General features: G+C 44.8%; 1 protein-coding gene across 1 annotated transcript; it reads right to left on the bottom strand.

The window, feature by feature from the left end:
- Positions 1-744: 744 nt before the first annotated feature.
- On the bottom strand, positions 745-1,476 carry LOC123084200 (cytosolic sulfotransferase 1-like; the record flags this gene model as incomplete). The annotated part of the gene is made up of 1 exon (XM_044505925.1): positions 745-1,476. A coding segment is annotated over one exon (732 nt), but the record flags the coding sequence as incomplete, so codon positions are not given.
- Between the last annotated feature and the right edge of the window lie 13,321 nt (positions 1,477-14,797).

The raw sequence follows: 14,797 nt of genomic DNA, 5'->3' as shown, positions 1-14,797 counted from the left end.
TATGTATATAATTACACTCAACCAAAAACCAACAAAAACAAAAAATAACCAATAATGAAAAGAAAAACGCAACCTAGAAGAATAAAAATGAGGCCAAGAAGCAATTCGACTAACCCAAAATAGGGGTCAAACGATTTCACACAGCCCAACCCAACAACAAAATTAAACGGCAGAAAATGAAAACAGCACACATGTCAAAGCACATCCAACGTAAAGAAAATCGACTTACCACAAAGTGAAAAGTCAGCTGACTGAAATGTAGCTAAAGTGTACTAAAAATGGGCGTGGCTAGGTCTCAGTTGACTTAGATTTAATCAAGTATCAGTTAAGTAACATAACATGCAAGAGAGAAAAGGAAAAGACTGAAAATAAAATTTTACACGGATCTCAATGTAAAATCTTACAAATATAACATCAACCAGGACTTCGACCGAAACTTAGCAAGACTGTAAAAAAAAAAGAAGGAAAACCCTCCCATCTCTTCAAGTAAAAGTGAATTGTCTCAAACGAAGTTGTTGGTCAAAATAATCCTTGCCCAGTCATTTTCTACAAGAAAATAATCAAGATGTCATCAACAAATTACTGAACATTTCAATATTTTCAGAAAGCGGAGAAAGCACACATGAATAGCAAACGACTTCCTGCATCGATTGACGCACAGCCATCTACTATTATTTCAATATATGATGGAGTAGGAAAGTGTACTCGTAGAATCGACCGGACAAGTGTGCTCGGAAGCGTCAGTCACTGGTGGAAGGTGAGGCCTGCCGCATGGAGCTTGTCAGCGACGATGTCGTCCAGGCGTCGCGCCATCTCCGGCGTTATGTGGTTCACCCAGTCGTCGGCCACGCCCTTTCTGAATAGCGCGTCACGCGGGATCGGGAGTCTGGTATTCATGTGGCCCGTCTTGTTGGCCTTCAGGGTCTTGAGGTGCCCGAAGCTGCAGAGGTTGACGATGTCGTGGACGACGCCGGCATCCTCCTCCGCGCCGGAGAACGGCAGACCCACGAACCGCGCCAGCTCCCGGACGTGCTCGGCAGGGTCGCGCAGCAGCTCCTCGTACCGCAGGAAGAGCACGCCGTCCGGCCTGGCCGCGCTGGCGCTCCAGTAGCCGGTGATGTGGTCCCACACCGGCCCGTACCCCACCGCGCCGCCGCACACGGACTCGAAGACGTCGGCTAGCACCAGCTCGGGATGCAGCCGCCGGTGGAAGTGCCACAGCGAGACGACCATGTCCTTGGGCTCCCTGCAGACGTACACGACCTTGCACCGGCCCGCACCCCCAGCCGGCATCATGGCCAGCGGCATGTGCGTGTCCATGAGGCGCGGGGACAGGAGCGCCTCGAGCTGGGCCTCCCCGCGGCGGCTGCCGAAGAGGGCCTCCAGGAAAGGGACGCACTGGTGCGGGTTGAGGCGTAGCAGCGGGTGGCCGGCGCCGGCGGCGGCGTGGGCGCGCCGCGCCATGGTGGCGAACGTTTAGCAGTAGGAAGCAGTAGCGTCTGTTTGTAAAACGTGCTGCTGGTAATTGCTCGTTGCTGCTAAAGTCATGCCCCTCGCTATTGCTATTAGTTTCTGGAAAAAAATCCTGCATATTTCCTTTGTATTTGTACATCGTTATACAAATTTTGATATATTAGCAATTAAGGGATTGTTATATCATTATGATCATGTTGATTTATTATATCATTGGTGGGAGAAACACGGATTAGATTCATGTGACCAAGATTTCTCCCACCTAATGATATAATAACTCAACATGATCATAATAACTCATCATCACATTCCTATAAGAACGCATACATCATCATCATCATCATCATTATAATAACAACCATCATCATAATCATATAGGAACTAACTCATCATTCTAACACAATGTAGCACATAACTTATCGTCATTATCACGATAAAAACTCATCATCATAGTCATATGAGAACTAGCTCATCATTCTAGCACAATGTAGCACATAAGTACCTAAGACCTGCTACTCTCTCGAAAGTAAAATAGCATAAAATAGGTAAACCCCTAATTCTCCATTATGGAGGATACAGATGAACCTATCTCCCATTTGTGGGCTCCACTTGATGTTGCCCCCAAGTAGTTCTATGTGATCATTCAGAACTTCTCTCCAGTCTTTGATTGTGAGGATGACATCTCTTCGATGAATTGTGTATGCACTGCGGTGAATCGTAGGCCTACTTGGTTGTAAGCTAACAATTCTCATGTCACCTTTCATTTGCATAAGACTAGGTATACACTAGTAGAAAAAAGGATATTTGTCCCGGTTCGTAAGGGCCTTCTGTCCCGGTTTAGGAACTGGGACTAAAAGGTCGTTACTAATGCCCTTGGCCTTTAGTCCCGGTTCTTACACGAACCGGGACAGATGGGCCTCCACGTGGCCGCTGCGTCCAGCCCAGGTAGGGGGGCCTTTAGTCCCGGTTGGTGACATAAATCGGGACCAAAAGGCATCCACGCTTCAGCAGCTGGCTAGAGTTGAGGTTTTTTTTGAAAGGGGTTGGTTTAGGGGTTTTGGGGGTTAATTTAGGTTGTTATTAGCTAGCTAATAGAGAGAAGTGTCCTCTCTTATATCTTCGTGCTTCGTTTACCAACACTACTGCTATGTTCATTTCACCCGCTGATATATAATAACTCTTCATGCCCGCATCGTGCATCATCATATATAATAACAAATCCTACTAATCATGCATCATCATACAACTTCTACTGATTATTAATAACAAGTCATACGATCATCATCCTCATAGTCATCGAACCAACCCTACTTAATTGTTCTTAGCACATGATCATCAGTATTAGGTAGGACCTAAATACCCTTAAGGTAAAATAGCATAAAACAATATAGACCCTGACTCTCCATTATGGAGAATGGAGATCATCCCGTCTCCAATTCTTGCGCTTCGCTTCCTTTTGCTTCCAAGAACCTCCTTACGACTGTGCATACATTTTTTTCCATTATTTGATTGTCATGTCTCCACTTCTTTTAGAAATCCGGTATGGACAGTTGAGATTCGTAGGATGACCTGGTTGTATGTTCAAAACATCAAGGCGACCATGCTAATACATCAGATGAGGCGCACAATCATTCGGGATTATCTGTTGAAAAACATAGTAATAACTTCGTAGTTAGCAATGATGTACTAGTTTTAGAAGTATGCAAAAGATGCACGGATGTCGTAACAGTAAAAAAATCTTACCAGGGTATCTATGGTAGTTACCGTAGTTCAACACATGCACTAGTGGCACATATTGACCATAATGTTAAGGAGTTTGATTGTAGATATTGTAATTCTCAAGATCAGTCAAAATGCGATCAGATGATTTTTCTCCTGATAAGTTAACTCGGAGCCATCGGTGTAGTGGGTTTTGTCTACTATCTTCTGCACATTCTTTGAAGAATGAAAATAAGCTGTCAACTATTTTGAAATAAACAATATAAATTACTTAATAACTATGTTTGAGAAGCTCACATAGGGGAAGAATTGGAAGCGTATCAACAAGGACCCAAATGTCCATATTGTCTTGCTCAATTTTAGGATCACCAAGATCCATGGTGACAAGCATACCCTCATCAAAACCATACATCTTGCAAAGTGCTTTCCAATTTTTGCAACCAAAATGGGTTAGACTCTCAGAATTGTACAGCTTTACTTCAAAATCCACACCATGATGGGTCCTTAGGTGAATTTTCTTTGTTTCCATACTTTCATGGTCTTCAAAACCCATCCTCTCCAAGACATAGCGTCTTGCATAGCATGGGATAAGCTAGTCGAATTGGAAAATATGAAAAGTACACGTTGAAATAGTTGAAGTCGTGCTTAATTATGAAAAAAAACTCTTGTCATTGTTGTGTACCGTTTCAACATCGAAGGTCTCCTCGAGCTTAATGCTGAAGCGCCGATCTTCGTCCAGCTCAAGGAACCTGTCACACATACCTCGGTCGTCGTGGCACCAGTCGCACTCCCCCGGGCGGTTTTCATCGTCCGAGTACGACATTTCCTATGTTCATAATTCAAATATTAAATTTGTATAATTAAATATATGTACTAAAAAACCTAAATTAGATCATTATTATTCATCACGGGTTGACTATCGGTCTGTCGAGCCTTTTCTTAAAAACTCTCAGCTCATGTGGTGTACATATTTGACTGTCGGTGATGGTAGCTCCTCCTTTCATTCCCGAGTGCATTACACCAAATTGTCTAGCACACGGGAATGAAGGAGAAGCTACCCCCACGACAACAGTCGGGATTCTACGTCCTCTCATATATATATGGTTGGAGACTCTCCATCACTGATTCCTCTCTGACATTTGTGACCGTCGGTGATGGTAGCTCCTCCTTTCGTTCTCGAGTGCATTACACCAAATTGTGTCTAGGACACGGGAACGAAGGAGAAGCTACCCCCACAACAATAGTCGGAATTCTTCATCCTCTCATATAGGTGGAGACTCGACAGACTTAAAGTCAACCCAGGACTCAATTTATAGGACTCATATTGACATGGAGATTTGGCTGGTCTCACCTCGAGGTCGGAGGGGGGTCGGTGACGGGGACGACGGTGCGGATGATGGAGGGGGCTCCTAGATTTCTGCATAGTGCTCTCCAATTTTAGCATTCAAAGTAGGAGTACTTTTCCAATTTGAGCATTCAATAAGCAAAACCAAATCGTAAAATAAAGTAGTATTCAAATTAGCATGCGTTAAATTATAAGCAAAACTACATCATCTCTTGTGTCCGTACATTGTCGAATATTATCACTAATACTCCTCGAATACTATCATACATATAGCATCGCTAATACAGCTAGAACCGTCGCGCCTGACGGGTATTGTCGCGGGCGGTGGACACCCAAAGAGAAGGAACCATCCACTACAAGAAATATGTCAACTTATGACCACCACTATTGGTCACTGAATGGTCACAAATTTCCATTTATGACCTTTTTGTGACCAAAAACATAAGGTCAAAAGCTGGGCGTCGTAAACTGACTATAGCGACCTTTCTTCTGGAATGGTCGCAAACGTTTATGACCAAAAAAAGGTCGTAGATTTAACGACCAACTGTTTTGGTCACTAGCAATCCGACCACGCCACGTCAGATCCACCGTGGCAAGCTGACGTGGCAGACTTACGACCAAATGAAAAGGTCGTAAAATAGAATCAGCCCGGTCCATTTCAGCCGTCTTGATGGGCCAAGCCCAATAATTCAGCCCATTTAATTTTTTTCTCTTTATTTTGCTTATCTGCATGGGCCTGGCCCAATAATTTGGCCTTTTATTTTCTGGGAATGGAGCCTTTTTCTGATGATTTTTTATATTCCACTATTGTTTTGGGCCACAGCCTTTTTAGTCTAGTTCGAATTTGGGCCTCGGCCTTTTTATTTTCTGTTATGCAGCCTTTTATATTTTTTTCTTACAGTCATTTCTTTTTTTAGGCCCAAGCCTTTTTGGTCTAATTCTTGTTTGGGCCTTGGCCTTTTTAGAGCCCAGGTTCTCATTTTGCATAACTATAAACAGAAAGGCCCAGGTGCACAAGTGATCCACAAGCCCAGGTGCACAAGTGATCGACATAACTTCACAGAAAATAAACAAAATGATCCACATAACTTCACAGAAAGGCCCAGGTTCACAAGTGATCACATAACTTCACAGGATCCATGTGCTCTAGTTTAAACAGCAAAATGCAACAAAATGCAACAGCTCTCAGCTCAGCTCCCAGGTTCACAGGTTCAAAATGCAACAACTACCTTAGCTCAAAGACAAAGAGGTTCATAGCACAGCCATCAAACTACCTTAGCTCCAAAGAGAGCCATCAAGTGGGCTAACTTCTCTTCCTGTTCTTGAGACTTCTTGCGCAGCAGCTCAAGTTCCTTGTCGCGTGCAGCTTCAGATTCTTCCGCCTTCATCTTGATTGCCGCCAATTCTTCTTGCACCAGTTCAGCTTGAAGCTCGGACCTCTCCAGCTTCTGCTCAAGGTCACGAACATGAGCAGCAACTTTGCCGGAGTTTTCCTAGATGACTGGAGCCCAACATTCCTGAGGAATGTGCTTTCCTTGGCTTTGGTCTTGAGGACTTGTTCGACAATTTCAACAGCAGACTTTGGCTCTTCACCTTCTGGTACCGGCGCTTCCTTCATTTTTTCCATCTCAAGCTAGCATATGGAGGAAAATGATAGGCATTAGTGGGAGATCTATTTCACATTTTGCAAACCAAACCAAGCAAGAGAAACCAAACCAGCACACAAATGGATTATTTGAAGTAATCAAACCAGCACACAAAATCTATACAAGAAGATGATGACTAGTGACCTGGAGACATGCAATTGGAACAATATGATCACTTCATTAAGCCTAGAATGGTGGTTCTATATAAGATGGCTTCCCGAGTGAGACGATCATCAAACTAACATTCAGATCAAATTTCATCATATCATAAAAAATGCATCAAATAGCTACAGCAAGTTCTGATATCTTTGTTGAACTATCAAACAACATCAAAGCATGGAACATAGCATGTGTTCTTGACTGGCTCCGAGTCAAACAACATCAAATCATCAAAGCTTCAAAGCTGGCTGTGAATCAAACAGGGCAAAGCATGGAGTGACTTACTATAGCAGTCTTGACTGGCTCCGAAAACCCGTGCTTCTTGCTGTTGTGGGTGGCCTTAAACAAGTCAATCGCAGACAGCTCCTCACCCTTACGCTCTTCTTTCTGAAATGTTTTTCAACAAAAATCAAAATGTTATTCAGCAAGAATCAGAAATGTTATTCAATGAGGAACCAAAGGTAAGGTCTCTAGAGAAGAGTTCTCACAGTGGCAAAAATGTGTGCTGTGTAGTGCCTGGAACCAGTTCTTTGATTGTACACGACTTTTTGTCGATTCATCTTGTTCGACAAACAGGTTTCCTACAAAAAAGCATACTGTCAGCATGATCTAGCACTAGCATATCATGTGCAGAACATAAAGCATCAAACAAAGCAGAGACAAACCTTGTGTCTTGGGGTAGACCACATCTCCACCAGAGCTTGCCATTCACCATCCGTTAGATCAGGCACCGGAGACTTAATGCTGACTTTATTTGCGGCTACGGTATCAAAATACTTCTTCTTGATCTGATGGCGTCTGTTCTTTGAATATTTCTGCAGAATATCTTTGCACGAGGTCTTGATGGTCTCCGAGTCCGTGTTCATCTCAAAATTTGCCTACCAAGATAGCAAACAAGGTAGGAACAATATTAGTGATCATGCATAGGTGTAACAGAAAATAGATAGCACATTAACTATGAAACAAGTAGCTTACAGCAACTTTTCCAATGTAGTTCTCCAATAGACTAGCATTTTTTTGTATAGCTTGAAGTGAGGAAGAACCGGAAGATGGCTTTTTGCAACGAGTCCACACTCAGAAGCAAGCTTTGCTGCCTGCAGAGGCTTCTCTGGACGAATCATCCCTTCGGCAATTTGGATAGGCACCTTGCTACCAAGCGACTTGGTGATCCTCTCTAGCCCTCTGCCCTTTCTAAGTCTAGTCTTGGGAGTCATTGCATCTGAAAATGAAACTGAACTCATAAATTAGAATAGAAATCGACAAATGCAGGAATCAACAAAAGCATACATGATCATTCCATTTGGAAAATGCACTAGTAAAAGATAGCATTGCAAAGGTCAACTTGCCTGATTGAAGCACAAGCTGCTGTTCTTCTTCATTGATGACAGCGTTCCTGTCAATAGAAGGTGCAACAGGGCTGAGGTCTGTGTGGACAGTGCCTGCTTCATCAATGCAGATGGTTCCTGCTTCATCTAGGCAGACAGTGCCATTTCCATCCATGCTGAGAGTGGTTCCTTCATCGATGGGCGGCAACTCATCACCCGTTTGCACCGAGGTCTGAGAGTCCATGAGCAGCATACTTTCCTGATGGTCCGTCGCAGTCGCCATCCTTTCTTTCTGCCTTGTGACTCTATCAAGGGCAGGTTCATCAGGTTCCAGGATCCTCTTTTTTTGTCCTGGAGCTGGGGCCATCACCCTTCCTGGAGGCATTGCAGGAGATGTTTCTGAGCTCTTGTGCTTCTTGCTGACTGTCTTCTTAACACCAGGCCTCTTTGTCCTAGATTCCTTCAGTGCCTCGTATAAACAGCACGGAAAAAAGCATTAGATCACAAGAGAAATATGTGAGCACAAGGAATAACATAGAATAACAGAACCCCAACCCTCCAAGCAAGACAGAGTTTGCACCTTAACAATCCTGTTGACTACAACATCATCCACTTCCTCTCCATCAATAACTTCATCCTCCTTAGGATTGTACTCTGGGTCATCATTGATAACTCCACTACCCTCTTGAACCTCATCACTTCTACCTTCTTGTACACCATTTGTTTTCCTAATCATCGACGCTATTGCACCGATGCCAAGGGACTGGAACATCCGATTGTTCCTCATGATATTTCTAGCCCTAACCTTCTCGTACTCGGTGAGAGGCTCTTCTTTGCATGATACAGGAAACATAACTATTAGGTGAATGTTTGGAATGCATGGACAGGCAGCCAAACATATCTTATGAAATTTTATTATCATTTAATCCTAGTTATTCAGGTAAGGAAGACTAACAGCACACAGGCACAATTAAGCCAGCTTATTCAGATTGCAGCAATACATTTCACTTAGCATATTAAGACACAGATTTTATGAAACTGGCCACAAGGAGCAAGTTGCATACCAACGGTTGGCCTCATGCTTGACCTTGTCCTCCTTGCCATGGATGATCTTGAGGTGGTGCTTGCAAAATAGAATAAACAACAATCAGATACAACAGGGATAAAGTAAAATGATGCACTTGTATCAATAAAGGAAAGCATTTGGACCATCATGCACATACATGTAATACATGTGAAACAAACTTGATGGATAAACAATACAGTGATCTAGTGTTATTAATTAAGAAAACATGTAAGTGCACCAAACAAGCATGCATGTACACTAGGAGCAAGTAAGCAAAGTGCATAAGTGCTACTAATACAAGCAAGCAAGCAAAGTGCTACTGATAGAAACAAGCAAGCAAAGTGCTACTGATAGAAACAAGCAAGCAATGAAGGAAAATGAAGAGAAGGAAGCAAGTACTATTGATACAAACCCTAATTAATAAGCAAGCAAGTAGATTCTTCTCCAAGTGCTAGTGATACAAGCAAGTAATGCTGATGGAAACCCTAATTAAGCATGTATGCCAGCAAGCAACATGTATGCTAGCAAGCAAGCAACATGAACTAGTGAATTGGTGTCATGTACACATGCTTAGACAGTCTGACAGGAAGCTAGACGAGTATATCATGAGGACCTTCAAAACAACTAGATGTTGCCACTGGTAAAGCATGAAACAACTATACTTGCAGCAGTACAAAAGCAGATGAAAAAACTATACTCAACTATTGATTATGCTGTCTCTACACACCAAAAATGGCTACAGACTAGATGACACAAGTTAAGACATTTTGACAATTAGAATCAACCTTGTATATTACAGCAATCAAAATTATCTAGCACCAATCTAGTATATATTAAAACTAGTCATACTGCCTTAACACAGCAGGAATTCCAATACCACAATAAGTACTAAGCATTCCCGTGTTCACTGGAAAGAAGAACACAAGCTTCATGCACATATCGTGAAAGAAGAACACTGCTACAAACCCCAGTAGTGCTACTGATAGCAAAGTGCTACAAGCAATCAAGTACATGTTCATACTAACCCAAGTTGCAAGCAAGCAAAGTGCATAATACAAGCAAGCAAGCATGGAAAGTGCTACTAATAGAAACAAGCATAGTGCTACTGACAGTAACAAGCAAACAAGGAAGGAAATTGAAGGGCAACAAACAAGAAAGTACTGTTGATACAAACAAGGAAGCAAGTAGCTTCTTTTCGAAGTGCTGTTGGAAACCTAATTCACCATCTATGCTAGCTGAGTAATTGAACCATACACAAGCAAGTACTGATACAAGCACCATCAACCAGACATCATCCACTTCCCCATCCATCCCCATCTGCAGCCTCGCCGTGAGGGAGGGAGATCGGGCCGAAACCCCGACAGAATCACACCTTGCTTGTCTCCCCCTGCAGCCTCGTTGGCTCCACCCAGCTCTTCTTCTCCGACCCAGCCCAACCCTCTTCTCCACTCCAAGGCTGCTGTTGATCCCCTAAAATCATCCACTTCCCCATCCATCCCCATCCCTAAAATCATGAACCCTAAACCATGAAGCGGACCAAACGAACCACCAGGAGGTCCATGAACTAGAGGGAGATCATGAACTAGAGGACCAAACGAATCACGAACCACCCTGACCCCATGAACCCTAACCCTAACCCCATGAACTAGAGGGAGATCATCCCCACGCAACAATAAACGAACCACCCAAACCCTAGAATATCCTAACCCATGAGGGGGATCTACTAGAGGGGAGATGGATCCACCAGAGGGGAGGTGGATCCACAAGAGGAGGGGAGATGGATCAAGGGGAGAAGTACCTAGGGGGAGATGATGTTGACGATGCAGCGGTGGTCGTCGTCGATCGCGCCGTCGTCGATGTAGCCGCCGTCGTCGTTGATGTAGTCGATGTGGCCGCCGTCGTCGTCGATGTAGTCCGCGGCACGGAGGAGGGGAGGGAGTGGGAGCGGGGCGGCGCGGAGCAGGGAGGTGCGGGGCGGAGCAGAGGAGGGGCGGCGCTATGGTGGAGAGGAGGGCGGGCTATGGTGGGGAGGTGGGAGTGGGAGCGGGCGGCGCGGAGCAGGGAGGGAAGCTAGGGTTCGTCGGGGAGAGGGGAGGGGAATGGGGAAATTTTGGGAGGGGAGGGGAGGGGATCCCGCGTGTTAGTGGGAGAGGGAGTGGTGGGTCCTGCCTGGTAGTGGGAGAGGGAGTGGAGGGAAATTTTGGGAGAGGGAAATTTTGGTGGAGGGAAAATTTTGGTGTGGGAGGGAAATCCTTTTGGGTTTGGGTGTAGAAAAAATAGGGTTTTTTTGTAAACTTTGTAGAAATCATGGTTAAAATCATACCGAGTAGCTCAAGAAAACGCCGGTATTGCAAGTTTAGTATTTTTGCTAGTTGGTAGGCCACATTTGATGATGTGACGCGGAGGTCTCCCATTTTTTTGATTTTTTTTGAATTTTTTACGGTGTTTTCAAAAACCGGCCGATTTCGTCGCGGCGACCGTCCGTGGCTAGGGTTTGAGCCGTGCAAATCTGTTGTCGATTCTGTGATGGAATGCCTACCTGTGAAGCTAAAAAGCATTTTTAGTGAAAATAACGGGCAAGCTATGGAGGACCCGCAGTTCAAATTCCAGCCGGTTCCAGCTGAATCGGCCGAAGGTGGTCCGAATTGCCGGGAGTAGCTACGAGGGTCGGAAATGCATGCTTTTTGGCGACCGTCCGTAAAATAGGGTCTACTTTGAGATAGACATGGAATGGCGCCGTTTGGGGTGCCCCTCCTTGTAGCCGCTTCACGAAAAACGCATGTCTTTTGCATTCAAAAAATGAAAAACGGTTTTTTTTGTTAAACAAGTTGGAACCTCGCTTTGGCAACATTGTTTGCCATCACAAGACGGAGGCATGCGCCCAATTTGGGCATATTATCAGAAACTATTCAACGGATGCGGCCATATCATTGCTAGTTTGGCTTGAAAGGCATGAATCTTCGTTCGTGGTAGGTCGTTTTTGAGAACACTTTTTCAAGAAAACGCCGGTATTGCAAGTTTAGTATTTTTGCTAGTTGGTAGGCCACATTTGATGATGTGACGCGGAGGTCTCCCATTTTTTTGATTTTTTTTGAATTTTTTACGGTGTTTTCAAAAACCGGCCGATTTCGTCGCGGCGACCGTCCGTGGCTAGGGTTTGAGCCGTGCAAATCTGTTGTCGATTCTGTGATGGAATGCCTACCTGTGAAGCTAAAAAGCATTTTTAGTGAAAATAACGGGCAAGCTATGGAGGACCCGCAGTTCAAATTCCAGCCGGTTCCAGCTGAATCGGCCGAAGGTGGTCCGAATTGCCGGGAGTAGCTACGAGGGTCGGAAATGCATGCTTTTTGGCGACCGTCCGTAAAATAGGGTCTACTTTGAGATAGACATGGAATGGCGCCGTTTGGGGTGCCCCTCCTTGTAGCCGCTTCACGAAAAACGCATGTCTTTTGCATTCAAAAAATGAAAAACGGTTTTTGAATTTTTACGGTGTTTTCAAAAACCGGCGGATTTAGTCACGGCGGTCGTCCGTGGCTAGGGTTTGAGTCATGTTTTTAGCATTCAAAAAATGAAACTTATATTGTTTCATACAGGAGCATGCACAAAAACCCATAATTTTATCTTTCATCCATGAGCATGCATAAAAAATTTCAATTCCCATCAATTACCAAACTGAATATTCATTGTTAAAAACATGACTTGTTTAGATGACACTGTCATACAGCATCCATGAGCATGCACAAAATTAAACCTGACATACTTAACATTGACATGTTCATATTACACTAACAAGCTTAAACCTAACATGCTGAACACCTTCTTAACATCTTCACTCCTCCTTCTTCTCCTTCATCAACCTGATGCGCTCAGAGTGGCGAATCCCAACGCGGATGTACTCCTCTACCACAATTGGCATGGTCCTGTCGCCAAGCTGTGGGATTGCAGGCGCCGCCACCATCGCGAGGTCGTCGTCCGCCACCACCATAGCAAGGTCGTCGTCCGCCACCACCATAGCAAGGTCGTCGTCCGCCACCACCATAGCAAGGTCGTCATCCGCCACCACCATAGCAGGGTCGTCGTCAGCCACCACCATAGCATGTTCGTCGTCAGCCAGAATAGGCTGCTCCTCGTCATCCCCGCTCTGCTCGTCATCCCCGCTCTGCTCCTCGTCGTCATCCCCGCTCTGCTCCTCGTCATCCCCGCTGCTGCTCCCATTGCCTGGCCAAATGCAACAAAGTGTGAACATGGTGTTGTCGTCGTGCAGGTAGAGGAAGCCAAAAGGACAGGAAGAAGAGAGGCAGAGAGCTTACTGGCATCGTCGTCGTGCTGGTAGTACATGCGGCACATGGTGTTGTCGAACATCTTCACGGTGAACATGGCGTCGCCGTCGTAGCGGAAGACAAGGAAGTACCCGAGCTGTAGCTCATGGGCGCGGGCGAAATGCTCCCAGCCGGGCCCTAGGTACATGTGGCCTTCACCATCAAACACCACCAACACTTCCCACAGCCTGTGAAGCCCGCTGCCGGCCTCCCGCAGCTTCACTTTGTGGGGCTCACGGCCGGCGAGCATCTTCGCAAACTTGTCAGGCAGCCTCTGCAGCGAGGGTCAAGCAGTGGTTAATTGTGGCAATCAAGCACTAGACAGCAGAGTGATGATAAAGAAATGAGTGATGATAAACATACCTGCCTACTGCAAGATTTCTCAATTATGATCTCGAAGAACTCGAAACCTTCCAAGCCAGCCATCTCACTTATCTGAAAAGCAGCATTGTAAATTAAACAAGCACATCAACATCAATAGCATAGTAAACTAACACTAAAACAAGCACATCAACATCAACAGCAACAGCAACATCATCAGGTGACCACCAACAGCAACAACACTAAAATCTACTATAAATTGACCAGAACCATATCTACTATAAATTGACCAGAACCATATCTATTATAAATGGACCAATAGTGTACAGCAAAACAACAGTTTCAATATTACACAAGAAAGAAGTCTCAGGTTTATCAAGCACAGCAAAACAACAGTGTGACTGAAGAAAATTATAGCAGGAAATACTTCATGCATCATCAATAGAACCATACAGAATTTTTATGATGCCTCCAGTTTCTCAAGATAAAACTAGCAGCATCCAACATGCTTTGGCATTCATCTCTTGATCGTCAAAATAAACCATACAGAATTCCACAAAAAAAATTCAGAGACCACAGCCCATGATTCTAGGCAAAAGAAACAACAATGTGTACAGAGACAAGCTTCTTTTCCACTTAATATTCAGAATATGCCAGATACACCCAAGGAAAAACATGCATTACAACTTATCTTAAGAGAATTAACTACTGTACAAATGCAGTTCATACCTAGTATGCATAACAAATACTAGATTCTCAAACCCTAGAGCAGAAGAGAAAGGAGAGAGGATATGAAGCGGATGGCTTACCGCGGCGGAGTCCGAGAAGAAGTGGTCGCCGGCGGCGTAGGGCAAGCTGCGCGGGAGGCGTCGGACCAGCAGAGGCGCCGGGGAGGCGTCGCCGTCACCCTAAAAAACATCCTAATCAAACCCTAATCCGGCTGCAAGAACACTAATCTATCATAACAGTAGATAGGAAGAGGAAGAGGAAGCGGATTCATACCCACGGTGACGGAGAGTCGGCGACGGAGAGAAAGTATGCGGCGGCGGTGGGAGAGGAAGAAGCCGGTGGCGGCGGAGAGGAGGAGCGGGTCGAGTGGATAGGAGGAGTGGAGAGGGGGAGTGGGGAAAAGAGTGGATAGGAGGAGGAGCGGGCCCAATTGTCAGCGAGTTGTTTGATACATTGAAAAGGCTGGGCATAGAGTACAAAACCAGCAACCTCTTCCTAGCCCAGTGGTAGAAACATAGTGAAACAAGCGTATGGTCGTGGGTTCGAGTCCCCGCTGGCGCATATCTTTTTGCTCACAATGAAATGGGTTAAAATAGCGCAAAATTCAGTTAAAATTCAGTTAAAATAGCGCAAAATTCAGTTAAAATTTAGTTGAAGCAAACTGGTCCACTTGTCAGCGAGTGGGTCGACTGGCC

Source organism: Triticum aestivum, chromosome 4A (genome assembly GCF_018294505.1).
Source record: "Triticum aestivum cultivar Chinese Spring chromosome 4A, IWGSC CS RefSeq v2.1, whole genome shotgun sequence".
NCBI classification, from domain to species: domain Eukaryota; kingdom Viridiplantae; phylum Streptophyta; class Magnoliopsida; order Poales; family Poaceae; genus Triticum; species Triticum aestivum.
Note: the sequence above shows the minus strand (reverse complement) of the source record. Positions and strands in the feature narration are given on the sequence as shown.